The 26,999-nt window shown below is 53.1% G+C and overlaps 2 protein-coding genes across 2 annotated transcripts in view; one reads left to right on the top strand and one right to left on the bottom strand.

Annotated features, from left to right (window-relative positions):
- MICALL1 (MICAL-like 1) overlaps positions 1 to 22,407 on the top strand; it is a 50,981-nt gene extending 28,574 nt beyond the window's left edge. The window contains exons 7-17 of the mRNA XM_006890214.1: positions 332 to 786; positions 2,332 to 2,392; positions 3,261 to 3,634; positions 10,420 to 10,832; positions 13,012 to 13,146; positions 14,197 to 14,323; positions 14,423 to 14,513; positions 14,965 to 15,038; positions 20,534 to 20,648; positions 20,883 to 20,929; positions 22,286 to 22,407. Coding sequence (XP_006890276.1) covers positions 332 to 786; positions 2,332 to 2,392; positions 3,261 to 3,634; positions 10,420 to 10,832; positions 13,012 to 13,146; positions 14,197 to 14,323; positions 14,423 to 14,513; positions 14,965 to 15,038; positions 20,534 to 20,648; positions 20,883 to 20,929; positions 22,286 to 22,407 — 2,014 coding nt within the window. The remainder of the gene's footprint in view (positions 1 to 331; positions 787 to 2,331; positions 2,393 to 3,260; positions 3,635 to 10,419; positions 10,833 to 13,011; positions 13,147 to 14,196; positions 14,324 to 14,422; positions 14,514 to 14,964; positions 15,039 to 20,533; positions 20,649 to 20,882; positions 20,930 to 22,285) is intronic.
- Positions 22,408 to 25,154: 2,747 nt separating this feature from the next.
- The window catches only part of LOC102858632 (chromosome unknown open reading frame, human C22orf23), a 12,604-nt gene continuing 10,759 nt past the window's right edge, over positions 25,155 to 26,999 (bottom strand). Inside the window, exons 2-5 of the mRNA XM_006890213.1 lie at positions 26,422 to 26,604; positions 25,713 to 25,838; positions 25,381 to 25,481; positions 25,155 to 25,226 (exon numbers count right to left, since the gene is read on the bottom strand). Coding sequence (XP_006890275.1) covers positions 25,155 to 25,226; positions 25,381 to 25,481; positions 25,713 to 25,838; positions 26,422 to 26,604 — 482 coding nt within the window. The remainder of the gene's footprint in view (positions 25,227 to 25,380; positions 25,482 to 25,712; positions 25,839 to 26,421; positions 26,605 to 26,999) is intronic.

Here is a 26,999-nt window from a genome sequence, read left to right as displayed (position 1 = left end):
GGGAGTCAACAGAAGTGTTTGGTTGGCTCTGAACACACGTGGGTGACGCCCCGCACCCTGGACACTGCTCCGGGACACGAACCGTGCCTCCTCGGGCTGCGCAGACAGAATTTGTATTTCACAACCGATGTTCCTGATTTCGCTCTCTCGTGATTCTAACGGTCACCGCTTGCATGGGTGTGTGTCTGTCTGGCCCCTCTGAGAAGTCCGGGGAGTTGGGGCAGATCTAGGGTAGTGGTTGGAGGGGAAGGAACTTTCTGGATGGGCTGTGGTGGGTAGGTGGTGCCTGGCTGAGTGGAGCCACGTCCCCATCTGCCCTGTCCCCCCACAGGTGTCGCCAGTGCTCCAGCACCCTGGTCCCTGGGGCCTACAGGAGCGGGCCCGAGGAGGGCACCTTCGTGTGCGCGGAGCGGTGCCCCCGGCTGGGCCCGGGGACGCGGGCAGGGACCCGGCCTGTGCCCCTCACACAGTCCAAACAGCAGCACCCACCCCAACAACCAGAAGCAGCCAAAGATGTTGAGGAAGGCCACTCAGGCCCTTGTGTGGCGGATGCAGCCGTTGCTGATGGGCCCAAGGCCAGCTCTGAGGCCCGGCCCCAGATACCCACCAAGCCTCGCCTTCCCACCAAACCCCAGGGGCTGGCCAGCCCTCCGGTCAACCGTCCCACTCCTGCCCCCAGAAGGACATCCGAGGGTGCGGTCCTGACGCCCCCCACGCCCCGGCCCCGGTCCAGTCTGCAGCATGAGAACCCGGTGGAGCCGGGAGGCAGCAGTGGGCTCGTGAACGGTGAGCTGGGGTCCGGTGGGGGCGGTGCTCGGTGGAGGTTCTCTGTCTACGGGAGTCTGTGTGCTTCTGGGGGTCGTCCTGAGGCTACTCTTATTGCCTGCGTGGTGTAAGTGGTTGATCCAATCATATGGTTGGTGGTTCGAGTCCACTCTAAAGTGCCTCAGAAGAAAGGCCTGGACTGTGCTTCTGAAGAGCCAGCCACTGAAAATGCCATGGAGCCCAGGGATTTCTGGCCTCTCTGAGGTTATTGATTCTCACAACACACACCGGCCGAGTGTGCCTGTGTGCCAGGCCTGTGCTGTTCTCAGCTGCCCCTGAGTTGACGCACGGTGAATCAAGGTGCCGCCCAGCCCTGCCCCGGCTCCATCACTGGGCTCTTGTGATCCGTTGTTGAGTTTTCACTGGTTGATTCACAGCAGTCCGCTGCCAGGCCTTTCTTCCTGGTCTCTCCTAGTTCCTAAGTGCCCCTGAAACCTGTTTGGCGTCATAGCAACAAGTAGGCCTCCACTGACAGATGGGTGGTGGCTACACGTGAGGGGAATTGGCCTTGGGTCTCCCCCCACGGGGGCCACGACTTCTCCCTCTGCACCACCAAGGCCTTATTCCAGGTGCTGAGAACAACTCAGACACAACAGTTGCAGATCAGAGCATCCTGTGTGCACGCCCATGTGTCCCTGTGTGTCCGCCTGTGTCTCTGGTGCTCTGGACAGATCAGTGTTGGCCTGAGTCCTGGCCAGTCCATGCACACAGTCCAGGGAGCCTCCCACACCCCAGCCTGTGTGCTCCTCCTTGTCTGGTCAGAGAGAGGGTGGACTGGGGGAGGGGAGGCTATGGCCCCCATCAGGAGACCGCCCTAATCTGCAGGCCCACGCCCCTCTGTCCCCTTGTCCAAGGACCTTCCTAGGTGAGCTCACTGGACTTCTGAGAGCTCACGGAACCGACGGTTTCTTGTATTGGAGACGGGTGGGAAGAATATAGCATTTCTGTTAGAGAAGGTGTTGAAGGGCTGGGGGAGAGTCTTCAAGGGTCCCCCCACTCCCGAGACCTGCACCAGACCGTTGTCTCTGTTCAGTCAGCACGCAGAGAGGCCAGGGTCCCCGTTTCTGCTCAGTCCTGGTCCCCTCAGGCTACTGTCCATCTCCAGGTGTCCAGGCACCCACATGGAGATTTCAGCCCAGTGCGGAACCTATGCAGATGGAGGGAAGCAGAGGCTGTTTGGGGATTTGAAGGGAGGGGGACTTCCAGTGGGAGGTGACCCCTGAAATGAATTGAGACACTGGGGGCCCTTGGGTTCCCTTTGCCAACTAGGGTCTCCAGCAGCCTGTCATTGACCTTGGCTGTTCTCTGCCCTGGTACATATCTTTAAGCTTATCTAATCTCCCCAGTGCTGGGGGCGTGGTGCCAGGAGGGTGTCCAGACCTTCCCATGAGAACAAAGGGCACTCCTTGGCGAGGCTGGGTCTGGCTGGCTCCCCTGACTGCCCCTCTCATCTCGCCAGTGCCCAGCTGCCCATGAAGGCCTATTTTACCCTCCTTTCCCATCTAGGAAGGCTGCATGAGCCACCGCCTATCCCCAAGCCAAGAGGGACGCCCAAGTTGTCAGAGAGGTAGGCTGCAATCTGAGAGCCTTCTGCTTGGGAGACTGGTGGGAATTGTGTGAACTGTGGGCCTGGGAGAAAGGTTCTGGGGGCCAATGACCCACCTAGACACCTCCTTGGGTTAGGCAGGCCAGGCCCAGAGGAGCCTGATCTCTGGGGGCTCACCCTGGGATCCCACAGCCTCCTGCCTCTCCCCTCGTCCCAGCACCTGAGGCTGCAGAACCCAGGGGAGAAGCTCGCTTTAAACTCATTCATCTCCACAAGCCTTGGTGTCAGTTATTAAACAGGAGCCTGTGGGCCTCCTTCACTCAGTGGTTATAAGGAGTTGGCTGTGGAGAACAGAAATACCCAGAGGCTCAGCTGCCATACCTGACCCTTAGTCCCTCTGCCCCAGCTCTACCGCACAGAGAGGACAGCCCTGTGCAATTGTCCTTCGGGATCTGTGTATCCCTAATACGATCACCAGGGGAGAGAAGTGGACCCAGCTGCAGTGGCAGGTGACATTTATTGAGCACTTACTGTGTGCTAGGAGGCACTGTGCCCAGTGTGTTGTGTGTTCTTGTTGACTCGTTACAACAGTGCTGTGAGGTGGGTGCTGTTACTGCGCCCATTTAATGGATGGAGAAATTGAAAAATAATGAAGCTGGTTACCTCCCTTCGTCTCGTGTAGGGTGGTGCTTCCCCAAGATTCATCTTTAAGGGGCTGAGCTGGAATATGAAGGGCACAGAGTGGCCCCACTGGGTGTGAACAGGGAGATGGGAAGGGGACAGTTCCTCAAAGGGGTGACTTTGCAGGCAACTCAGAAGTGTCCAGAGAGAGAAGCATGCCGCATCCTCACCCCTCACTCTGTTTTCTGCTTCCTCTTCCTCCTTCCAGGACACCGGCCCCGAGGAAGGACCCCCCATGGATCACACTAGTGCAAGCAGAGCCCAAGAAGAAGCCAGCCCCGCTCCCACCGAGCAGTAGCCCTGAGCCCCTGAGCCCCAAGCAGGTGGAGAATGGCAGCGTGGAGGAGGTGGCCCCCCGGAATCTGGCTGTCAGCCTGGAGCCCAAGCCTTATAACCCCTTTGAGGAGGAAGAAGAGGAGGGGGAGGAGACCCTGCCTGCACCTGGCCCGGCCACCAGCCCTCCCCTGGCCCCCCAAGAGTCCACACCCAAGACCCTGCACCCCTGGTATGGGATCACCCCAACCAGCAGCCCCAAGACGAAGAAGCGGCCGGCCCCCCGAGTGCCCAGTACATCTCCGCTCGGTGAGTGCCCGTTGGGACCCAGGGTGTAGCATAGGGGTCAGTCAGCACAGGGCCTGGAGAGTGGGTGTGATGGCGCAGGGCCTTTCCTGGCCAGGTGTCACGTGTTATGCGTGTATATATTCCTAAATATATGTGGTTCACATGTGTGTATCCTTAATCCTAGAATTATCCACTTACACCTAGAACAAACCTTTACACTCGCTGTCACTACCCCCATTTTGCAGGTGAAGAAACACGTAGATGTCTAGCAGTAGAGGCAGGATTTACGCGTCAGGACATAGCTCCCTGGGCCGTTGAGAGAAGGGGATGTTTGGTGCAGTGCGTAGCCAGGCTGGGCGCAGAAAGCCCTGCGGAGCCATCTCTGTTTGTTGTCAGGTCCCGTGACCCCTGACAGCGACCGGCTAAACAGCAGACCTGAGCCGTGTCCTATCCAGCCCACCCTCACTGTCTGGCACACCCTACATCTCCAGCACACGTGAGCCCATTGTTAAGAGTCACTGTCAGTCCATCTCCTTCAAGGTCTTCCTCTCTTTCAAAGGGCCTTTCTTTTCCTGGTCCCCACTTAACACGGGCTCAGAGTCTGTGAGGCGAAGTTTCACCCTGCTTGCCTCCAAGGAGTTCCTGGTCACATGGCCCCGGAGGTGGATTTGTGTGAATTGAGGATAGTAGATTTGTGTGAATTGAGGATAGTGACCTGGAGCAGTTCCATCCCTGAGTTTGCCCTCGGTCTTCTCATCTGTAAAATGGTGTGCTGGGCCTCACGTCTGGCCAGCGTGTCCCCCCATTGCCCAAGCAGGTCATGAGTGTTTACCTGCCACCTTCTCCTTGTCCTCTCAGTCTCTGTGGCTGGCGTCTGGCCACTCCAGGATCTCAGTGGGGCCTCCTTAGACAATGACGGAGAACACGTTAATGATGATCATCACAGGTGCCCAGGTGGTCTGGGGACCCCCTTCTGTCCGAGCTGGGTCCCTGGGACACTCGAGCCATGTTTGGAGGACGTTGGTGGGTACAGCGTGCAGTGGACACACACGAGCTCCTTCCTCAGTCTGCTGTTTCTTCTGGAAAATACCAGACACCATCTTTTTATTTTATTCTTAACTTTTTATTACAAGTTTGGTGAAATTTTACAGAGCAGATTTGTTCTCCACTCATATCCATTTTTTTTAAAAAAATAATTTCCTCCCCATTTGTTTTATGACATCATTGGCAATCCCCACAGTGTCACAGCATCCTACCCTTTGCCTCCCTGTGTATCCCATTTCCATTCATCCTTCTTTCCCAGTCCTTTCTGCTTCTGAGCTTTATCCTGGGGTGGATTCTGCCCTTTTGGTTTCCTCTGGTTGATTAGTTTAAGGACTGTCTACCTCCGGGGTGTTCCTGTCACCTTAGAGGCCTATCTGTCATTTGACATCTCTGACACTCTAGATCCCGTTGCTGAAGTCAACCTGTCAGTCCATCATGTTGGGGGTCTTCCTCTCCATCACAGATCTGCCAGTTTTCCAAGAATGAAGTCCCTTTCCAAGGAATAGCCTTGCCCAGCATCATGTCTAAAATATGAAAGATGAAGCTTCATCATCTTTACCTCCAAGTAGCACTCTGGCTGCACTTTTTCCAAGACGTACCATGGCCTGGAGCAGGTACACCTTAGTCTTCAAACTGATATCATTGCTCTTCAGCATTTTGGCGTTATCTCTCACTTTTCCAGTATAATAGGTCTCATAATTTCCTCACTGGTGGTACCAAAGGTATTGATTGTGGATCCAAGATCACATCATTGATAGCTTCAAACCTTTCTGTATCTATCATAATGTTGCCTGTTGGTTCTGTGGTAAGGACCTTTGTTTTCTTGATGTTGAGATGCAGTCCATACCAAAGGCTGTAGTCCTTATCTTCTGCAGCCAGCCTTTCATATCCTCCTCGCTTTCAGCAAGCAAGGGTGTGTCATCTGCATAACACAGGTTACTGATGAGTCTCCCTCTGATCCTTTAACACATAGACGTCACCTGACGGATTGCACAGGAATCAGATTGACTATATTTGCAAAATAATCATTGAAAAAGCACAGTATGGGGGGGGAGGCGGGGAGAGGGGTGCAACAATGAATGAATGGAATTCCAAAATCTCTGTAGATGTTCATTGAAATGAAAAATAAAGAAATAAAAAAAAAAAGAAATAAAAGATGTACTGAATTGGGTATAAAAAAAGGAAAATAAAAAAAAAAAGAAATAAAAGATGTACTGAATTGGGTATAAAAAAAGGAAAAAGAAAGAAAAAGCACAGTGTCAGCAGTCAAAACCAGACCAGGTGCCGATTGTGGAATAGGCTATCAGTTACTCATGTGCAAATTTGACTTGAAGCTGAAGAAAACGAAAACTAGTCCACAGGAACCAGAATATGACCTTGAGTCTATCCCAGGTGAATTAAGATTGGCAAATGGAGGTGTATATGTATTTGTTCCTGTTGCAGCTTATATTTCTTTGGGACATATACCTAATAATGGGTATTAGGTATATATAAAGGCGCATTGCCATGGGAGAGTCTGCTGTTAGGGACCTCTCCAAAGTACTGAAGAGCAATGGTGTCTCTCTGGAGACTAAGGTGCATCTGATACAGGCCTTGGTCTTCCCAATCACTTGTTATGCATCAGAGAGTTGGACAATGACCAAGGAGGACAGAAGGAGAATTGATGCCTTTGAGCTGTGGTGCTGGAGAAGAGTATTGAGAACACCATGGACTGCTAGGAAAACAAACAGATTCGTCCTGAAAAGGGTTAAACCGGGTGGCTCCTTGGAGGCAAGGATTCTGAGGCTCCGTCTAACATACTTTGGACATGTTGTGAGGAGAGACCGGTCCTTGGAGAGGGACATCATGCTTGGGAGGGTGGAGGGACAGCGCAGGAGAGGAAGGCCCTCTATGAGGTGGACTGATTCAGTGACTGGGATAATTGGGATGGGAGTGTCAGAGACAATGCGATTGGCACAGGACAGAGCGGAGTTTAGGGCTGTTGTACATAGGGTCGCTATGAGTCACAGGCGACTCGACGGCACATAACGACAACAACATACGTATATATAATTGCTGGGTCAAATTGTATTTCTATTTTCAACTTTCTGAGGAATTGTCAGATTGCTTTCCACAGTGATTGCACCTTTTATTTCCCATCAGCAGTGTATGAAAGTTCTAATCATGTCATACTCTAGCCACCATTTGTTCCTGGCTCTGGCGAAGTTTTGCTATTGTATTGGGGTGAGATGTTATCTCATTGTTTTGATTTGCATCTCTCTGATAGCTGCCCATCTGAATGTCTTCTCCCCCCCCCCTTTTTTTTATTATGGAGATTTTTACACACACACACTCACATACTTTCCTTAATTGACAGTTATGTTTCACTCCCATACTTTGTGGGTATTTGTGGTAGGGGTGGGTTTTTTTTGTTGTTGTTGTTGTTTTCTTTTTTAATTCCTATACATTGAAATTTAGAAAATTAATCACATTGGACTATGCCTACCATTACTCAGTCTTTTTAGGTTCTCATTAGATCTTTCCCTTTTTTTTTACTCCATCCCTCCCTCAACCAAATTGTGCAACCCTGTTATTTTGCCCCTGTCCCTCCTCACCTCTCTGCTCCCACCCTTTCCTGTCTTGGATCCCCGTACACATTTTACTAGTTATCCTTCTATTTTTACAATAATGGTTTATGCAGTATTTGTCCTTATGAGGCTGAATTAGTTCACTCAGCATAACACTCTCCAATCTCTCCTAAGCTATGTATTATTCTTTGAAATCGTTGCTCCTGAGTGCTACGTAGTATTCCATCATGTGAACGTACCACAATTTATCAATCCAATCAGTTGTTGTTAGGTATTTGGGCTGTTTCAGTGTTCCTGTGGTTGTGAATAACACTGCTGTGAACACTGGTGTACAAATCTCCATTTGTGTCTCAGTTCTAATTTCCTTGGGGTATATTCCTAGTAGTAAAATATTTGGGTCATTCGCAGTGTCTGTGTTCAACTTTTTGAGGAAACACCAAACTGCTTTCTAGAGTGGTTGTACCATTTTACAGTCGTACCAACAGTGCATGGGAGTTCCCACCTCTCCACATCCTCTCCAACATTTAATGCTTGCTGCCTTGTTAAACTTTGCCACTGCTGCTGAGGTGAGTTGGTATCTCATTGTGGTTTTGCTTTGCATCTCTCTTATTGCCAGGGATTTTGAGCATTTCTCCATGTTGGCCATCTGAATGTCTTCCTCTGTGAAGTGTTTCCGTGTCTTTTGCCCATTTTGTAATTGGGTTATCAGTGAATGTCTTAAGTCTATTCATGTCCTCTGTCATTTTGTAACTGCATTGGCTTTTTCCTGTTAAGATACTGCTTGTCAAACATGTTATTGCAGCCCAGCGGTTACAACTCTCTTTCCCAGTCAGTGGGCTTTCTTTTCATTCTTTTAAAGAGTTAATTTTCGAGAGGTCTTAATTGTCTGTTTTATCTTTTGCTGGTTGTGAATTTTCAGTTACATTTGATAGTCTTTGACATAAACTGGGACTTCTAAGTTTCCCCCATCTTTTTTTTTTTTAAATTTCCATTCATTCATTGTTGCACTTTTCTCCCTGCCCACCCCTCCCCCAATTCACTCTTCTCTTTGAAAAATAAAAGAAAAATTCTTTTATTGTTATACAGTCCCTATCCCCAGGTCCACTCCACTATGCAGCCTTCATTCTGGACTCCTGTCATGACAATAATACCTAATCATATATCCCTTTTAAACAGTTCTCTCCCTCATCTGTTTCTTTATCTCATCTTTCCCAGTCTCCCCCCAACCCTGATGTTAGTCCCATTCTACAACAGTGGCACCATGCAATATTTGTCCCTTTGTGACTGGGACATTTCACTCAGCATAATGTTCTCCAGAGTCAACCATTTTGAATAATATTGCATGCGTTCCTTGTTTTTTAATGCAGCATAGTATTCCATTGTGCGAATATACCACAGCTTCTCTAGCCATTCGTTTGTTGATGGGCACTTAGGTTGTTTCCAACTCCTTTTGCTATTGTGAACAAAGCTGCAATAAACATGGGTGTGCATATATCTGCTTGGATGTCAGTTATGGTCTCTTCTGGGTATATTCCCAGTAGTGGTATTGCGGGGTCAAATGGTATCTCTATTTGCAACTTTTTGAGAAAGCGCCATACTGCCTTCCACAATGGTTGCACCATTTTACACTCGCACCGACAGTGAATAAGGGTTGCAGTTTCTCCACAACCTCACTAGCATTTGCCATTTGTTGTTGTTAAAATTTACTATTCTTACTGGGTTGAGATGATATGTCAAGTTTCCCCCAGTTTTATGGGTGTTTTTTTTGAGGGTAAAATAAGAATAGATTTATTAGAAAGTTACATCCCCAAAGGGACTTCCCCCAGTTCTTTGTTTGCTAGACTTGATCATTTGAGGATTTATGTCAGGGGCCTTGATTTGTGTATGATAACATATAAGGATCTCGTGTCAGTTTTCTGCAAATCGAAGTCCAGTTTTGCTAGCACCATTTGTTAGAGAATAACCTGCTCTTTTTAAGGATTTTGAGTCTTGTTCCACAATTTCCCCCCCTTTGATTCTGACACCTTACTATAAATCTTTCCTGAGTGAAGCTGGGCACTGTCTAGTTGCTCTCATCTCAGGGTCAAAGTGGCCGAGGCCAGTGACAGTACCTCGAAGCATGTGATGCAGAGTGGAATGGTCCTGAATGGGCAGACCCTCCAACAAAGCGTTTTCGGTGAGGGAGGCCAGCCTTCCAGATCCATTGTTCTTATGCCTCCCTCTCTGGAGCCCATGACGAAGATACCTGGGAGGGCAGAAAGCCACCTGGGCTCACCAAAGTCACAGGGGCTCAGGGGACGTGACACTCAGCTCCCACTTCCCTGAGGCCCAGAGGACAAGGGAGCCATCAAGGTCCCCTAGGGTGGTGGTCTGAGGCTCTCAAGCTAGTCCAGGCAGCGGCAGGTAAGGGAGGTGTTTGGAGTCCAGGGGCTCCCCTCCCTTTCCTCATGAGGTCTCTGTTGTCCGGGTCTCCTCACCTCTTTTTTTTTTTTCACATCAGACGGGTCGTGTGCCTGTTTTGTAACAAAGTTTAAAGGGTGGCTCATACCATCCGGAAGCATGAAGTCCCAATCATCATGCTTACGAGCCGGAAAATGATCCCCTCACCGCTTTTTTTAAAAATTTTTATTTTATTATTTTGTGTGTGTGTGTGTGTGTGTGTGTGTGTGTGTGTACCATCAAATCAGATCTGACTGGTACAGGAGGAGATTGTTCCTCCTTCTCCAGCAGAGCATCTGGTGGATTCGAACCACGCTCCTCTGGGATTGCAGTGCAGCTTTTTGCCACTAGGCCACCAGAGCTCCCGCAGATTCACCTTTTGAGTTTAGCTTTGCTTCGGGTAGGCTTGGCTGTGGGACTGTGGAAAGTGGAGATAGCAGAATATGGGTGAGGAGGCCCAGGACCATCCATAACTGCTGACTTTGCTGGAGAAACCAGAACACTGTAATCCCTGTGTCTTTTCTGCTCTCTTGGCCTCAGTTTCTCCATCCAGATAGGGCAGGGTTGTTGGATAAGCTGGGATACTGTGAGCCACGTTACAACTTGTTCCCATCGTGTGATTGCTCTTCTCATGGCCTGGGCCTCCCTATCTTGACACAGAGAGGGTCGGTTTCCAGGCTCTCGTGCAGCTCTGTTGGGTGGGGCTGGAAGCCCTGGTCAGGCCCTCACGTGGTGCCCACTTTCTCGTTGATACAGCACTCCACAACTCCCGCCTCTCGCACTCAGAGCCCCCATCGTCGGCCCCGTCACCTGCCCTGAGCGTGGAGAGCCTGTCGTCTGAGGGCTCCAACCAGACCGCCGGTGCGGAGCTTCTGGAACCCCCGCCTGTGCCCAAGAGCTCCTCGGAGCCCGTGGTCCACGCTCCCGGCACGTCCGCCAAGCCCGTCAGCCTCTCTACCGACTCCTCCCTGTCGTCCTCCGGAGAGCTGGGGCAGCCCAGCACGGACCAGACTCCTCCAGCCAACTCTGGCCTCACCACCAACACCAGGGCGAGCCCGGGTCTCCAGACAGCCAAGCCCTGCAGTGGGGCTGTCCCCACCCCTTTTCTGCATAGGGACAAGAGTCCTGCGCCTTCCCCTGGAACCTCCTCCCCTCAGCTCCAGGTAAAGGTGAGTGCCCCTTCCAGCTTCGATAAAGGACAAATCCAGCTGTCTTTCCTCCCGTCCATCAGTGCACCTGCCCAGCACCCTGGCCTCTCTAGTGACCTGCAGGTCCACATCCCAGTGCATCCACACTTCCGCCCGGGGGTCCACTCCCGGCTGTCAGCTGCCCACCTTCCATCCACCTGCCATCCCTCGCTGCAGAGCCGTGGTGAGGCCCCATATTTTCTTCCCAGGGGCTCCTCCACCAAATGGACCATAAATGAGTGTCCTATGAGGCAGTCTGGGTGGAATAAGAATCTCAGGGGCGTCAGGGTGACACTGCTTCCCTCTGTTGGGCCGTTTCACTCCTCCTGGGGCCTCAGTCTCCCCTCCTATAAAATGGGCAGTTGGCATTCATTGAGTAGCTAGTATGTGCCCGGGCTGGCTGTGATGTGGGCTCGAGGTGCTCCTACCCAGGTCTCTACCTCGTGCTGAGTTGTGAGTGGGGTGAACCCTTGGTGGCAGTGGGGCCCAGAGAGCACCCCTTGTTGAGCCTCTGCTGTGTGCTCTGCTGGGTGTGGGGCTGTGTTCACAGGGCAGAGCCCACAGTGTGTGCTCGCGGCTCCCTGGTTTTACTCGCCTCAGGACAAGGTTTGCTGGGCTCAGTCTCTACAGTTGACCTTTCAGGCTGTTATTTCACTCATTTGCCGTCTCCATGCAGAGAACCTGGGGTCACCAGGAAGGTGGCAACAGAGTTTATGGAGGGGCCTCTTGTTCACTTCCCCCCGTGCCATCTTTTACCCTGCACCCTGGACGTGCCCCCCGCCTGCCCACCTCTGGTCATCGAGTGGCAGGAGCACTCAGGGCTGGCTGGCCTCGCCATGGGTGCCAGGCGCCGAATGTGTGCTTTCCCAAGGACGTTTTGTCACTTTTCCCAGGCCCGCTGCTCCAGCCACTTGTGGGCTGTTTCCTCCTCTGCCGCTCCGCTGTGACCTTGAGACAGCCCCGCCCTCACTAGGTCTCAGCACGCGTTATCTTCTGGGGGAGACCCAGGACTCCTGGGAGGTGGGAGGTGGGAGTCGGCCTTGACGCCCCACCCCACTTCAGCCAGCTCCTGGGCAAACACTGTTTGCTGTGCTGTGACTCCCTCAGTGATCTTGGTGGGAAGCAGAGGTTCGTGGCCAGGCCAAGGTCCCCTGGTGGAACCCCTGGCTGTAGGCCCTGCTGTCAGCCCTGCCTTGGGCCTTGGGCTCTTCACTCTGCCAGCCTCCTCTGTGTGTGGGTGTATAGAAGGAGCTTCTTTCTGAGGTACCCCCACTCCTCACTCCAACCCCAAGACGAGGAAAGTGTCTTCAGAGGCTGTGGGGGCAGGGGACAGCAGGGCATGGGGGGGGGACAGCAGGGCACAGGGGGTGGGGTGCTCTGGGCAGAACACCCTCTTCCTCCTTGCCTGACTGGGGCTGGCACCTCCCACCTTCAGAGAGTTTATTCAGAGCAGCTGCCGGCCTACAAGACTTTCTGAGCCTCAGGTGATGTGTGCAGTGTCCCCACTTCTGGGGAAGCCGGGCAGACACTCCGGGGTACAGGCCACAGCCTCAAGTGAGGGCGTTCCCAGAGGCTTGTGAGATGCCCGTTTCCGACAGGCTGCAGGAAGTGGTTGGAAAATACCCGTGCTGCCCATGTGGCAAGTGCCGTGCCCAGCAGCAGAACCGGCCACAGAGAGGCCGTTAAGGACTCCCCTCCTCCCTGAGCCGGTGCCACATGGCAGTGGGAGCCCTCTTTTTGCACTTCTTGGCTGGACCGTGTCCATCACTGCCCCCCAGTGCTGGCTGCTGCCTCAGCCCAGAAGCATATAGCTTCCCCTCAGTGCAGGCCTTGGGACGTGTGTGACCTTGAGTTTACCCCTCTGACCTTGAGAGTACTTAGCTGTCAAGTGGGTATTGCAACACCCACTTTTGAGGTGTTTCCCAGCATACATAGAAAGCACCACTGCAGTACTAACATGTGGAGTGTTCTAGAAAAGTCTATCGAATGAGTCCATTGACTGTCTGCTGGCAGATCTGTGCCTGGATGCCTTTTGGAGGCAAGCCCCCTGCTCTGGGGTCTAGGCCTGCCTCCCTCACTCACCTGTCAGGATCAGGTTCCTGGGGTCCCCATGGCCCTCACCCCAGGCTCATCCTTTTTCTGTCTGTCTGCCTCCTTTTAGTCTTCCTGCAAGGAGAACCCCTTTAACCGCAAGGCATCGCCCTCGGCCTCCCCAACCACAAAGAAGGCTGCCAGGGGCTCCAAGCCAGCCCGGCCGCCTGCCCCAGGACATGGCTTTCCGCTCATCAAGCGCAAGGTATCTGCCATGTGCCCCACCCAGAGCCCAGCCACTTGAGCACCTCGGTCATTTCGTGGGGCCCTTTAAGGGGACAGGCCATCTGGGCCAGAGACAGCTTCCCTGTGATGTCCCACTGAAGGTCTTGCATGTCCACTTGCAGGTTTACTTTGCAGTGGGGGAGGGGATCCAGAGCAGTGGGAGTTTGTGTACTTTGTTGCAGCAGACCCTGTGGGTTTGGTTCCAGACCCCCCCCCCCCACAATAAAGTGGCTCTTGTAGTGAAGTGAGTCACACCACGTTCTGGCTTCTCAGTGTGTAGAGGGGCTGTAGGTACACGGTGTTGTCTGTCCAGCAAGTGTGCAGTGTTCCTGTCTTTGTGTGCTGTCAAGTCCGAACCGATCCATAGCTGACCCTCCAGCGGGTTTCCAGAGGCAGTTAATCCCACAGGAGGAGGTTGTCCATCCTTCTCCCACAGAGCAGCTGGTGGATTCGAACCATGTGCCTTTGGGTTGGCAGTGCAACTCCTTACCGCTAGGCCTCTGGAGCTCCCTGAGGGTGCCATAGTGGGAATAGAAATTTTGAAATATTGTGAAAATTAGCAGATGTGACTCATGAGACATGAAATGAACACTGCTTGTGGTAAAAGCGTGGCTTTGGATGTGCCTGACGTGGAGCTGCCCAAGCCTTTGTACGTAGAACGTGCGGTAGTGGCCAAGTGAAGTAGACTGAAGGGCTCTGGAGCCAGGCGTGGCTGTCCTGACCACGGTCCCAGGGCCCCAGGGCAGATGCCATGCTTCTACGTCACACCAGAGTGTTCTCCGACTTACTGTAACGGGCTCGCTGTGGCGGCCGTGTCCTTTCTGGAAGGATGGAGAAAGGGAGGAAGTTCCACGCAGCGAAAGGAAGGTTGCCAATGCCAGGACCCCTCGGCCCTTTCCCCACATCTTGCCGAGATGCCCATTCCTGTGGTGGCCGATGGTGACTGGGAGAAGGGGCACAGCTCCCAGTAGTAGCCAGCCTGTGTCATAGGGTTCAGCTACCCTTCAATGACAGGGACGCTGTCGTGTAGGTCCAGGCTGACCAGTACATCCCTGAGGAAGACATCCACGGGGAGATGGACACCATCGAGCGCCAGCTGGACGCCCTGGAGCACCGGGGTGTGCTGCTGGAGGAGAAGCTGCGAGGCGGGGTGAACGGTATGAAGACCCTAGGACCTGCAGGTCGGGCGGTGGAGGGGTCCTCTCTGCCGGGGAGGCCTGGTTGGCCCCGGGCTTCAATGGGTGCCTGGCTTGCAGAGGGCCATGAGGACAACATGCTGGTTGACTGGTTCAAGCTGATTCATGAGAAGCACTTGCTGGTGCGGAGGGAGTCAGAGCTGATCTACGTGTGAGTCCCTGCGCTCCCAGGCTGGGTGCCCCTGGAGCTCAGAACCGGGGTTCATTATCCTGATGTCCCCCATCCCTGGCTGGGTGAGGCAGCGCCCCTAGAACTTAGAACTGGGATCCATCCTCCCGGTGTCCCTCATCACTGGACTGGCCCGTGGAGCTCAGATCTGGGATCCTCTCAGTGGCCCTTGTCATGGGTCGGGTGGGGCAGCACCCCTGGAGCCTGAAGCTCAGAACTGGGATCCTCCTGGTGTCCCCTGGCCCTGGCCGGGCAGGTCAATGTCCCTGGAACTCAGAACCAGAATCCTCCCAGTGTCCCTTGTCCTGGGCTGGGCGGAGCAGCACCCCTGGAGCTCAGAACCGGGATCTTCCTGGTGTCCCCTGTCCTTGGCCAGGTGCGGCCGCCTCCCACGTGGGTGTGATTGCTGATGTCTGCGTATTCTGTCCTCTAGCTTCAAGCAGCAGAACCTGGAGCAGCGCCAGGCCGACGTGGAGTACGAGCTGAGATGCCTCCTCAACAAGCCGGGTGAGTCACTGACTCAGAAGGCTGCTGTGCCAGGGGCCGGAGAAGGGGCTGGGGAGGGGCTGGAGAGTCCCCTGGGGGTGCGTGTGGTTATGTGACCAGGAGGGGCTGTGTAACGGTGATAGGAGGGGAGGGAGCAGCGTGTGGAGGGGAGTGAACAGCGTGGTGGGGGTGGGTGTCTGGTGGAGGGCCTGAAACATGAGGTGTGGCAGGTCCCTGACTGAGGGGACTCCAGGCCCAGGTGGTGCAGATGAGTGGTGGCTGTAGAAGCTTGTCTGTGGCAGCACTGGGCTCATGGCCAGCAGGTCAGAGAACGATGGGATGTCCCCACTGAGGGACAGAAAGGGCATCAGGGCCGAGTGGGGAGGGGGACTGGGAGTCTAACAGCCCTGGTCTCTGCTGTCAGCTTGCTGGGTGGTTTCAGACCTTATGACTGACCACGTAGCGTGTCCCTAGGGTCAAGGCAATGTTGAGCATGGACAGGTCTGTACCTCCTGAGTGGCTGAGGTGGGGACTTACATACCTCCCCGCACGAACACCATGGGTGCTGCAGCAGCGGGTGGCGTGAGACCGCAGGGCTGTGGCGTGTCTAGGGCCAGGAGCCAGGGTTTCTGCCCACTTCCTGTGGTCCGGGCATGGCACCTCCACGTGGCTTTCCTTTCTCTCAGAAGTTCCCATTTCACAGAGGCGGAGCTTGGGGGCCAAAATGCTTGACAGAAATGCCACTGGGGTGGAGTTGGGCTCCCGGCTGGGGGTCTGAGTCAGGCTAGCCCCTGAGTCACAGCCCACTCCACTTGCTCATGCAGTAGCCCTGCTTCTCATTAACAGGAGAGGGACTTGGGAGGCTGGTGAAACAGGACTGTCCCTGCAGAAGCCACAGCTATGTCCTGGCCTTCTGTGAGTCACCACGAGGCTGGGTCCGTCTGTGGGGGCCACACTGACACCCTGTGGGCAGAGCTGGAATCACACCCAGCGTCTCTGGCTCGCTTCTCCCTCAGTAAACCCCATTCATTGCTGTGGAGTCAGAACTGACTCAGAACCGCCCCTCCGGTGGGTTTTCCAAGGCTGTAACTTGCACGAGAGAGTGCCCGTCTTTCTCCCACTGAGCAGCTGGTGGCTTTGAATTTGGAGAGGCGTGGTCCTTGTTAGCTGCATATGGACCACTTTGTCAGATTCCCCAGCCTTTTCGGATTTTTTTTAAAATTTTATTTTATTTTAATCAAAGTTTACAGAGACTTTGGATTTCCAGTCATTCATTGTTGCACACTTTCCTCCCTGCCCACCCCTCCCCCCATTTCGCTTTTCTCTTTGAAAATTTAAAAAAAAAAAAGATTTTTACAAATTCATTGTTACACAATCCCCCCTCAGTCCACTCCACTATGCAGCTTTCTTTCTGAATACTTTTCGTGACAATAAAAATGAATCATGTTTTCCTCCTGAACAGTTTTCTCCCTCATCTGTTTCAATGCAATATACGTCATTTATCCCCTCTCAGTTTTCCCCCAAAGATTTCCCAGCCTTTTGTATAAGGACAACAACTCCTGGGTTCTCATCCTTTATTTAAGGCTCTGAGGACCTTCTCAAAGCACCACTAGTGCCACCTCGCGGGTGTGTGGGTCAGGTATATTGGGGTTTGGATACTAGCTTCACCCTTGCTGGCAGTGTACCCCTGGACCAGGACTCAGTGACCTCTCTCCAGCCTCAGTTTCCCCACTATATACCGAGGACACTAGCTTACCCACATTTAGGACATGGCTGAGAGGGATTTGAACAAAGGTGGGTGAGTGGTCACTAGAGCTCTGCTGGGCCATCATCTGCTCCTGGATGGGGAGATGAGGGTAGTGATTGGTGGGGGCTAGGGACAGGGAGGCCTGTGGAGCACGCTTTGGGGGGCAGGCCGAGTGTGGGTGCCCGACCCTGGACCAGCACTGGAGGGATGAAGGGCCGAGCGTGTCCTGTGGAATGGCCGCCTCGGGAACCCGGTGTCAGTCCTGGCTTCCTCTGGAAACCATGAGCAGCCAAGTGAGCATGGGACCCTCGGCGTTTCTGCCTCTGTTCTCAGGACACGGGCTGCGTCGCCTCCCACGACTCTCTGGAGGGTTTTCTTTTTCTTGACACTGATTGTAGTCCTCATGACGCCACCGGGTCCATCATAACGCCTGTCCCTTCTCCGTCTTCTCTCCTTGTCATCTCCATTCTGTTCCCTGTCCCTTCCTGGTCCCTCAGTGATCTCCCTGGTTAAGTGCTGCCCTTGCCGTCTGGTGTGGTCGGTGGTTCTAAGGAATGTGTACGTCCCTGGCGTTTGGGTCCGCCTCAGGCCTGCCTACTGCTTGGAGCTCTGGTGGCCTTGTGGTTTTGGAGTTGTGCTGTCAGTCCAGAGGCAGGGGGCTGGTCTGTGGGAGGAGGATGGGCCATCTTCTCTTGGACTATTTGTTGTTATGTGCCATCTAGTCAACTATGGCTCTGACTTCACTGTCTCTGACTTAACTGACCCCATTGCCAAGTCACTGTGTCAGTCCATCTCATCCGGGGTCTTCTCCTCTGCTGTCCTTCTACCCTTTACAAGCCTGATGGCCTTCTCCAAGGACTGGTCCCTCCTGGCTACATGCCCAGAGTATGTCAGACAGAGCTTCGAAATACTTGCCTTCAAGGAGCATACTGGTTTCATCCTCTCCAGAACAGACTGACTTGTTCTCTTGGCAGTCCGTGGTATGCTCAATACTCTTTCCAGCACCACAGTTCAAAGACATTGGTTCTTCTTCTGTCATCCTTAGTCTTTGTCCAGTTCTCAGATGCATAGCAAGCAACTGAGAAGACCATGGCCAGAAACTGTCATCATTGTTCTTTAGCACTCTGGGGAGATCTCTGACAGCAGATTTTCCCAGTGCAACTCATCTTTTTTTTTAATTTTTAATTTTTTAAAATTAATTTTAATGAAAGCTTACAGAGACTTAGGGTTTCCAGTCACTCATTGTTGCATTTTTCTCCCTCCCTCCTCGCTCCCCAATTCATTTTTCTCCTTGAAAAGAAAAAAAAAATTCTTTGATTGTTATGCAGTCCCTCCCCCCAAGTCCATTCCACTATGCAGCCTTCACTCTGGACTCCTGTAATGGCAAGAACACTTATTCATATGTCCCTTCTAAACAGTTCTCTCCCTCATCTGTTTCAATGCAGTATACATAATTCCTTCCCTCCTTTTCTGTCTTCCCTCAACCCTGATGCCAGTCCTGTTTTACAACAGTGGCCCTATGCAATGTTTGTCTTTTTGTGACTGAGATATTTCACTCAGCGTAATGTCCTCCAGGGTTATCCATTTTGCATAATATTTCATGGGTTCCTTGTTTTCCAGTGCTGCATAGTATTCCATTGTGTGAATATACCACAGCTTCTCTATCCATTCGTTTGTTGATGGACACTTAGGTTGTTTCCAACTCTTTGCTATTGCAAACAAAGCCGCGATAAACATGGGTGTGCATATAACTTCTTGGGTGGCAGTTATGGTTTCTTTAGGGTAAATTCCCACTAGAGGAATTGCTGGGTCAAATGGTATCTCTATTTGCAACTTTTTGAGAAAGCACTATACAGCCTTCCACAGTGGTTGCACCATTTTACACTCCCACCAACAGTGAATAAGGGTTCCAGTTTCTCTATAACCTTGCCAACATTTGATGTTTGCTGTTGTGTTAAATTTTGCTATTCTCACTAGGGTGAGATGGTATCTCAGAGTTGTTTTGATTTGCATTTCTCTTAGAGCTAGGGATTTTGAACATTTCTTCATGTGTGTGTTTGCCATCTGAGTGTCTTCTTTGGTGAAATGGCAACTCATCTTTTGATTTCCTGTCTGTTGGTGCCAAGGATGTTGTGGATCTCTTCAAGATTAAATCATTTACAACCTCTTTGAAATAATTTACAACTTCCTAAACCTGCTGGAGGGTCACTTAGGAGTCAGTTTCAACTTCACAGCAGTGAGAGACTTTTGGGCTGAAAGTTGAACCACAGGAGTGAGTTTAGTTCCAGCCTTGAATTTGACCAAAGGGGATAGTCTCAGGGATTCCACCTCAGGTCACTTTGAGGGTTGGTTTTGTTTTTTTTTTTTTCTATAATTATATTTTATTAATTTTCATAAACATTTACAGAGATTTTGGGCTTCCACTCATTCATTGTTGCACTATTCTCTCTACCCTCCTCCCAGGGTGTTCTTGTCCAAATGCCACAGTGCTTGTCAAAGCCAGTTCTGATTAATCTTCTTTGTCAGTGTATCCTTTGCCATTCCCTATCACTCCTCCCTGAGAGAGACTTCACCCTGAGTCATAAGGAAAAGGGGACGGCGTATTCTCTTAGCTACTTCCTGCTGAAAAGGGACGCTGTGGGTTTCAGGGTGAAGATCTTCTCTCACTACTCTAAAGGGCCCCTTTAGGTTTTGTTTTTTTTTTAACATCTAAAATACATTTTTTAAAATTGTTGCACATTTTATTCTTCCCCTCAGCCCCAGCCCTCCCCTTACTTCAGATTGTTGTCGTACATATAATTTCCTTATTATATATTCCTTTAGGACAGTTCTTCCCCTCATCTGTTCTCCTGTAGTGCTCATTATCTATCTACTCCTTTGCCATTCTGTCTCCAACCCCCCCCCATGTCTGCCTGTCTTTGTAACAGTGGTGTATTGCAGTGTTTGTCCTTTTGTGACTGAGATATTTCATGTCCCCATGTTGTATAATGAGTTTATTGTTTTTCAGTGCTGTGTAGTATTCCATTGTGCAGATATACCATAGTTTCTCTAGCCATTTGTTTGTTGACGGGCACTTAGGTTGCTTCCATCTCTTTGCTATTCTGAATAATGCAACCATAAACATGGGTGTGCATACAACTGTGGTACCAGGCCACCTTCCTTAGTGGCTTACCTGTCCCACATTTTTGTTCCACTGTATCCAGGACCTTCTAATGTGATCCCTTCCAGAACAGCTGGTAGTGGCATCTGGGAATCCTCCAGCTCTTCCTGTGTCAGGGCGATGGAGGCTGAGGTTCACGTGGTCTGTTCATCAGCCTTTTGGATTAACTGTTCCCATGTGTCTTTGTTTCATGTCAGAGACTAAAGATTACACCTTAGAAGGCCACTCAAAAGCTTTTAAGATCCCAGTCTCTTAATTATGCGAAGGTATGAAAATGATCTAAATCATAATAAATTGTGGGGAAAAAAAGATCCCAGTCTCCACACGCCACCGTAGGACATTGAACACTGTGGATTGTGTTAGGCCGACTGACCTTTTGTTCCTGAGCTTGAGGGACCTTCTGGAGGGTGGTCCAGTGAGTTCTGACACAGTGACTTTCACTCCCCCCAGAACTCGTGTTCTCCCCGCTTGGGACCCTCTTTTCTGACCTCAGTGTGTCCAGTACTGGCCTGCAGCTCACCTGCTCACTTAGGTGGTGGTTCCTGGCCTCCTAGAGAAGCAGGGGGTATGTGTGTCCATCACTCACATCCCCGTTTTCTTTCCGGGCAGAAAAGGACTGGACAGAGGAGGACCGGGGCCGGGAGAAGGTGCTGATGCAGGAGCTCGTGACTCTGATTGAGCAGCGCAATGCCATCATCAACTGCCTGGACGAAGACCGGCAGAGGTGACCTGGCGAAGGGGTGGAGGGGCTTCACCTGGGGGGGAGGAACTGGGTCCAGAGAGATTCTGTGGGTCCGGCACCTCCCAGGAACTGGAGAGGTGACACCCAGGACGAGGCTGCCCTGCCAGCCGTCCCAGTGCGCCTTGCTCAGATCTGGACAGAGTCGGGGCTGCAGAGTCCTTGGGCACCGTCTGTCCTTCCTCCTGTGGGCCACTGAGCTTGCCTTCCTTGTTTCAGGGAGGAAGAGGAAGACAAGATGCTGGAAGCCATGATCAGAAAAAAAGGTGAGCTCGGGAGCCGGGAAAAGCTGGGTGAGTCCCCGAGACGAATGCCCTGAGAGAACCCGGAAACCTTAAATCAGAAATATCCCCAGAAATCCTCCTCTCACCAAGCAGTAGTTCCGCTTAACGAGTGAAGAGCTGCTGCCTTGAGCATCCTGCTATTTTAAGATATTTTTGGGATCAAGTTGACAACAGTGACTCCAAACAGTAGACAGGACTCTCGGGGCAGCGGTGAGCTTGTTTATAGGGACGAACTATCCAGAAAAGGAGATGAGAATGACGTCTGACTTGAAAAAGGTTGTAGGCTCCTTGAACTGTTGGAGAAACTGCTGTAGTTGTGTATGTCTCTGCTGTGTTTGCCTTCAAAAACAAAAGTGACACTATTGAGAGGAAACATAAGTTCCCTCTTGGGGATAGGGCTAGTGCCTGGGGCTCTGGCCAACCTTGACCCATGTGTCCAGTGCCCGGGGCTCTGGCCCACCTCAGCTTGTGTGTCCAGTGCCCTGTGGAGGGCGAAGGAGCATGTTAAACAGCAGCTTGGAGGGGGTCCCACGGGGATGGAACAGTTGACTGTGGAAGACAGGCCAGCCTACAGCCAGGGAGTCCATGGTGGTCATGGGATGCACAGCACTTTCAGAATAACAGTGTTGTCGGGGACATTTTCAGGATGGGCTTGCCGTCGGCTGGGCACCCGTTTGAGATCTGTTCTTGGACCTCATAGGGCGTACTCTGTGTCTGGGATGGTTAGGAGCGTTGGGAGCCTGGAGTTTTGATCCTGGCTCTAGGGGGAACTCTGTGACCTTGGTGGCATCTGGACACTGCAGGCAGATGTCGGTCTTGCCGCTCATGAGCCAGCCTGCCCCCCTCCTCGGCTGCTAAGTGGGGTGATAACGTCACACTGTCTGGGTCTGGGCCAGTGCCTGGGCATAGCTGGTGCTGCTGGATTTCCAAGGACCGTATTTCTTTTCATCTGTAAAATTAGAGGCTGGGGCAGACGGTCTGAGGTTTCTTTCCGCACTGGCCCTCGGTGTTGGCACTGTCTTGGTCTCAGGAACCACTGAGTGGGGGGTGGCCGCCTGGGGAGCAGGCGTCTGTCCCAGCTCCACGTACGTACGCCCAGCTGCAGAGCTCCCAGGTGCCGTCACTTCTGCTTGCCCTCTGATCCTTGTGAGGACGCTGGGAGTAGGTATGGTCCTACTCTACAGATGGAAAAATAGAGGCCCAGAAGGTGAATGGCTGGCTCGGGTTCCTATGAGGAGCTGCTGGCCGACAGTCCCAGGGCTTTGTCCCTTGGCCTGCCTGGGATGGACTCTCCTGATCACCCCGCTTCTGTTAAGCCCTCCCCTTTCTTTTCTGCAGAGTTTCAGAGGGAGGCTGAGTCCGAGGGCAAGAAGAAGGGGAAGTTCAAGACCATGAAGGTGTTGAAGCTGCTGGGGAACAAGCGGGACACCAAGAGCAAGTCCCTCGGGGACAAAAGCTAACAGCTGGGGTGTGGCTGGGACTGGCCACTCCCTCTTTGCACAGCCCTGGACTTGCTCCGCTGGTGGGAGCAATCAGAGAAGAGAGGGAACCTCGGGGTGATGGTGACATCTCAGGGTCCTCTGGCTGGTCTGGGCCAAAGAATGTTCCTTCATCTCCTCTGAGCCCAGGCAGCTGCGGCTCAGCGCTGTCCAGCCGGCCTCTGACAACTGTAGATGTAATGGTGACCCAGAGTGGACAGGGCCGAAGGAGGGGCGACTGGTCACTGCACGCGCTGCCCTGCCAGGCCTCGCTGAGTGGACAGCACCTGCTGAACCATGACGACGTGGGACTCGACTGGAAGGTTCTCCTCATCCTGAGGTCTGTGGCCTGGGCCTTGCCCCCAGGTCTGCCCTCTTACGGGCTGGCACGTGGGACGTGGATGTGCTGGCATCTTCCAGCCTGGCCTTGCCTCCGGGTTCCTGTCTGCAGAAGAGCAGGAGCGCAGCCTGGAGCCTCAGCTTCTCCGCACTGGGGAGCTCTAGTGACGGAGCAGGATTGGTGACGGGGGTCTGAGCGGTGTCTGCGCACTGGGAAGGGGCTGGCAGGCTCACCTAGATGCCTCGGTCATCACCTCATGGCAACCTCACTTGCTGCAACGCAGGGCTGCAAGGGCTGAGCTGGGACAAGTGGGCCCCCTCTTGCCATCGGGCGGTGCCTCAGGGAAGTTGGCTGTAGTTCTTGGGTCACCAGTGGAGGGAGGGTGTGCTTCAAGTGGGTGCTCTCCTGGTTCTTTAACATGTTGTGGTCAGGCCCCCACTTGACAGCATTCCTCTCCCAGCAGGGATGGCGGTCCCGCCCTGTGTGACCACCTTCTGTCTGCTCACATCTGCTCATGCGCCTCTGTTGTCCGTGCTCTTCTCCTTGGCTGGGGTGGGGACAAGCCCCTCGCTCCCAGGGAATGTGCCAGCCCTCATTAGAAGATTAGGGCCCCTTCCCTCCACAGGCCTCTGGGGGAAGACTCACCAGGGCCTCTTCCTCACCGACAGGAAATGGGAGACTCAGCCATTGTGGTGCCCAGTCCCTGGTGCTCCCCCCTCGGTCGGGTCTGCCCTCCCCCTGGCCTGGGCCACGGCCAGTGGCTGGGTATCTCAGCTTGCCCAGGAAGGGCAGGGGCTGCCCATCCACAGAGGCCCTGGCCCTGCCTGCCACTGGGGCAGTGGGAGGGAAGGACTCTTCCTCTGCAGGGAGAGGTGGCTTCCACTGTGGACTTGGGGAGGGGGTCTCCTTCTAAATGTGCCTACTGACCTGGCACAGGGGTCCCAACTCAGAGGTTTCCGGGGCCAGGCAGGTAACACACATGGCCCGGCCAGACTTAACTGGACAGCTGGCATCCGCCAGGACAGCCCTGTACCAGCAGACCAGCTGGGGCTTGGGGACTGTGGTGAATGGGTGTTTGTGCCCCCCAAAACAGGGCAAGTTCTTCCTGCTTCAGTCAGCTGTAGTGTGGGAGCGTGTCTTCCTGCTGCCACAGCTTTCAATCTTCCAAAAGAAGCTAGAAATCGGAATTTGTAACAAAGCTGAAATGACATGCAGGGCCAGGTGATCTGTTGTGTTTGAGGTGGGCTGCATTCTTCCTGGGGTCTCATTTGCTGTCTCAGCAAATGGAGGGGCCTTGGAGTAGAGGCCAGCTGCCACCATCCTATCACAGCCTGTGTGCCCTTGGGTTCTTGCTGAGGCTCTAGAATGTTCTGCAGATGGCTTGGGCCTCCCCACTCACCAGTGGCAGCAGGGCCTTGTTTATTCTGCCAGCCACGAATTGGTTCTGGCTGGGTCCTGGGACCTGAGAGGAATCCGTGGGTCCCTTCAGGTACAGGAGACAGGCCAGGGGACTGGGAACTGGGACTTCCAAACATGGTTTATGGGGACAGGAAGATTACAAAACTGAGAAAATGTTAGAAACTGTGGCTCAGTCTGATCCTGTGAGCCCTCTGGTGGATTTTTCAAGAAACATAGCAAGAAAGTCACAAAGCTAATCTGTGATCTTGAGGCCCCTGGCCGTGGTATCTTGGTGAGCTGAGTTTTCACGGGCACCTTGAACCATCAAGAAGTTCATTGAGAGGATGGAGTGAGAGAAACTGTCTCCTGTAGCCAGGCCTTGGGGAGCCCACAGGCCCTGCTTCATTTCTCTTGATGTACATGGACAGATAGCCAGAAACCAGCTGTACTTGAAAAATGAACTCCCTGAACAAATACGCCTTATCCTTCTGAAAACAAGATGCGTGTAACGACCTCTGTGCAGTGGGTTTTATAGGCCATTTAATCACTGTGGTTAAACATTTGCTCAAGGCTTTAAGTCTACCAAGTAGGTCTTCAGACGAGGAGAGAAGCAACTGGATTTATTCCAAAGTTTAGGAGCCTGGATGTGCCGGATGCATGGAGTCTGGGGCGGAGGTGAGGGCCCTTAGACGGTGTCCTGGACGTGAGCCGCCCGCCTGGCCGTCACCTGGGGGGCTCGCTCTCGTAGGAGGGACTCACTGAGGGTGAGTCTTGTGTTGCAAGGAGGCCCCAGCAGTGCACCCCCAGGCAGTGTCTGAGGAGACAACTCGATCTCTGTGATGTGACCCATTTTCTAGGGTGCTGGATGTGCCCAGGATACCCCAGGCTGGGGCAGTGCTGTGCTCCCCTTTGGCGTGGCTGAAGGCCACTTTCAGGGGTGGGCTCTGAAGGTTGATGTTGGGGCGACCCGGGCCCGGGCCCTGGAGGTGGATTAAGTGGTGCTAAGAGTCCTCTTGAGCTCTTTGCTTCTCTCGTGGTCAACAGCTTCCATCTCCCGGAGCTTCTGCAGGGGCACCAGAGAGCCGGCGTCAGTGGGGCCTTCAGAAGCCACCTCGGACATCTGGCTGGAGTGGAGCCCTTGAAACCTTGCTGACCTCTTATTTCCACCCACCTTGAGGTGGGCGCACCCCTCCCCACAGCCCCGTGGCCTCTCCTACCTGGGAGATTTCAGCCAGGATGATTGCTCTGTACTGTTTGCCCTGCCCCAAGGCCTCCATGGCGTCCAGGAACTCCTTTCTGTCCTGGATCTCCTTCACCACTGGACAGAGGAGAGGCCATCAGTGCTCAGAGGTGGGGGCCGTGGGCTCCTGTGGGGGGCGGGGTACTGGGTGGGTGGTGGAGGCTTCTCTGGGACAGAGGGGATGTCCTGCAGTCAGATGATGTTCTCAGTCAGTGGCCCTCAGGGAACTCCCTGTCCCTGGATTCCGGTCCTTCCACCTGCCCTCCCCTCAGCTCCCCTCCACCATGGTCTGGACCCTCACTGGCTTACGTTCTTCGAAGCGGTCTGGTTCAGGGACCGGCTCCTGGTGTGCAGGGGTTTTTCTTTTGCGCTCTGCCGGCTCCTTCCCAGTGGCAAAGATACTCTGAAGTCTTCGCTTCTCCTTCTCCAGATCTCCTGTAGGGCCCAGAGATGGGATTGTTACAGGGTGAGGGGGCCCCATTCCTGCTCTGCTTCCAGCTGGTCGAGCTGGCTTCAGGCACCTGGGTAACCTGGGCAAGGCTTCTGTGGACTCAATGAGTGGGGGGACTTGAGGTTGTGGTGTTAGGACAGGTGGAGACGGGTCGAGAGAATGACAAAGAGTTTGTCAAAACCCGTGTTGCTATGCTGCCAGGCAGTGCTAGGGGTATCAGGGCGCCAGGCCCTTTGGTGATATCTGTTACGGTCTGTGTTGGGGGGCTGCTGGGTCTGATGCTAAGTGGGGCAGGGGAGGGCCAGCTCTGTGAAGTACCCAGGAGTGCAGAGAGCTCAGGGTCCTGGGGAACAGTGAGGAATTTGAGGACCTGAGAGCTAGTCAGGCACAGTAAGAGTGGTTGGGGAAAGTGGGTATCACTGAACTGGGCTCCTCTGAGCCCTGACCACCCAATGAACCCTGGCATCAGACTCCTTAACGGGAACCTGACTCCACAGATGCCCTGCTGGGCTCCCTGTACGCCCTCCCCAGTGCCAGCCTGTGGGGAGGCTGGACAGACTCTCTCACGGGTGGCTTGAGGCTTGAACTGCTCCCGTGCGTAGGCCCCGTTGGCTTGGCACTTGCTGGCGGGCCGGAGCTGGGGCCGGGTGGCCAGGATGGGAGGCAGGTAGAGGGCCAGGGCAGGCTGCTTGGGAGGAGATGCCCTCTGGCTGGACGTGGGGCTGCACTCCAGGGGCAGCGCGTGGCCTCCTGCAGAAAGAAAGCAGTGTTTGGGGGGGGGGGAACCCAGGCTGGCCTTAAAAAAAAAATTATAAAACCACCACCTGCCTCTTCAAGAATCTTCTCTGCCTCCTTGTAACCCTCTTCCTGCAAGGGCCAATGGTAACATTTTGGGGGTCAATTTCCAATTATCAAAGCTTATACAAATGTGTATAATATATGTGTAGTATATGACTTCTTTCCAAACACTGGATCATACTGTATTATATTCTATAAGACTTTTTTTATTTAGACTTAATAATAGACTTAATTTATCATGGACATCTTTCCAGATCAATCCATTTATATATAACTTATTTTTATAGCTATTAGTCCTTAGACTAGATACATTATTTATTCAGTTAGGCTCCTAGTTTCAGAAATTC

Source organism: Elephantulus edwardii, unplaced genomic scaffold, assembly GCF_000299155.1.
Source record: "Elephantulus edwardii isolate Elephantulus edwardi_28Jun2011 unplaced genomic scaffold, EleEdw1.0 scaffold00086, whole genome shotgun sequence".
Classification (NCBI taxonomy): Eukaryota; Metazoa; Chordata; class Mammalia; order Macroscelidea; family Macroscelididae; genus Elephantulus; species Elephantulus edwardii.
This window is presented reverse-complemented; position numbering and strand designations above follow the sequence as displayed.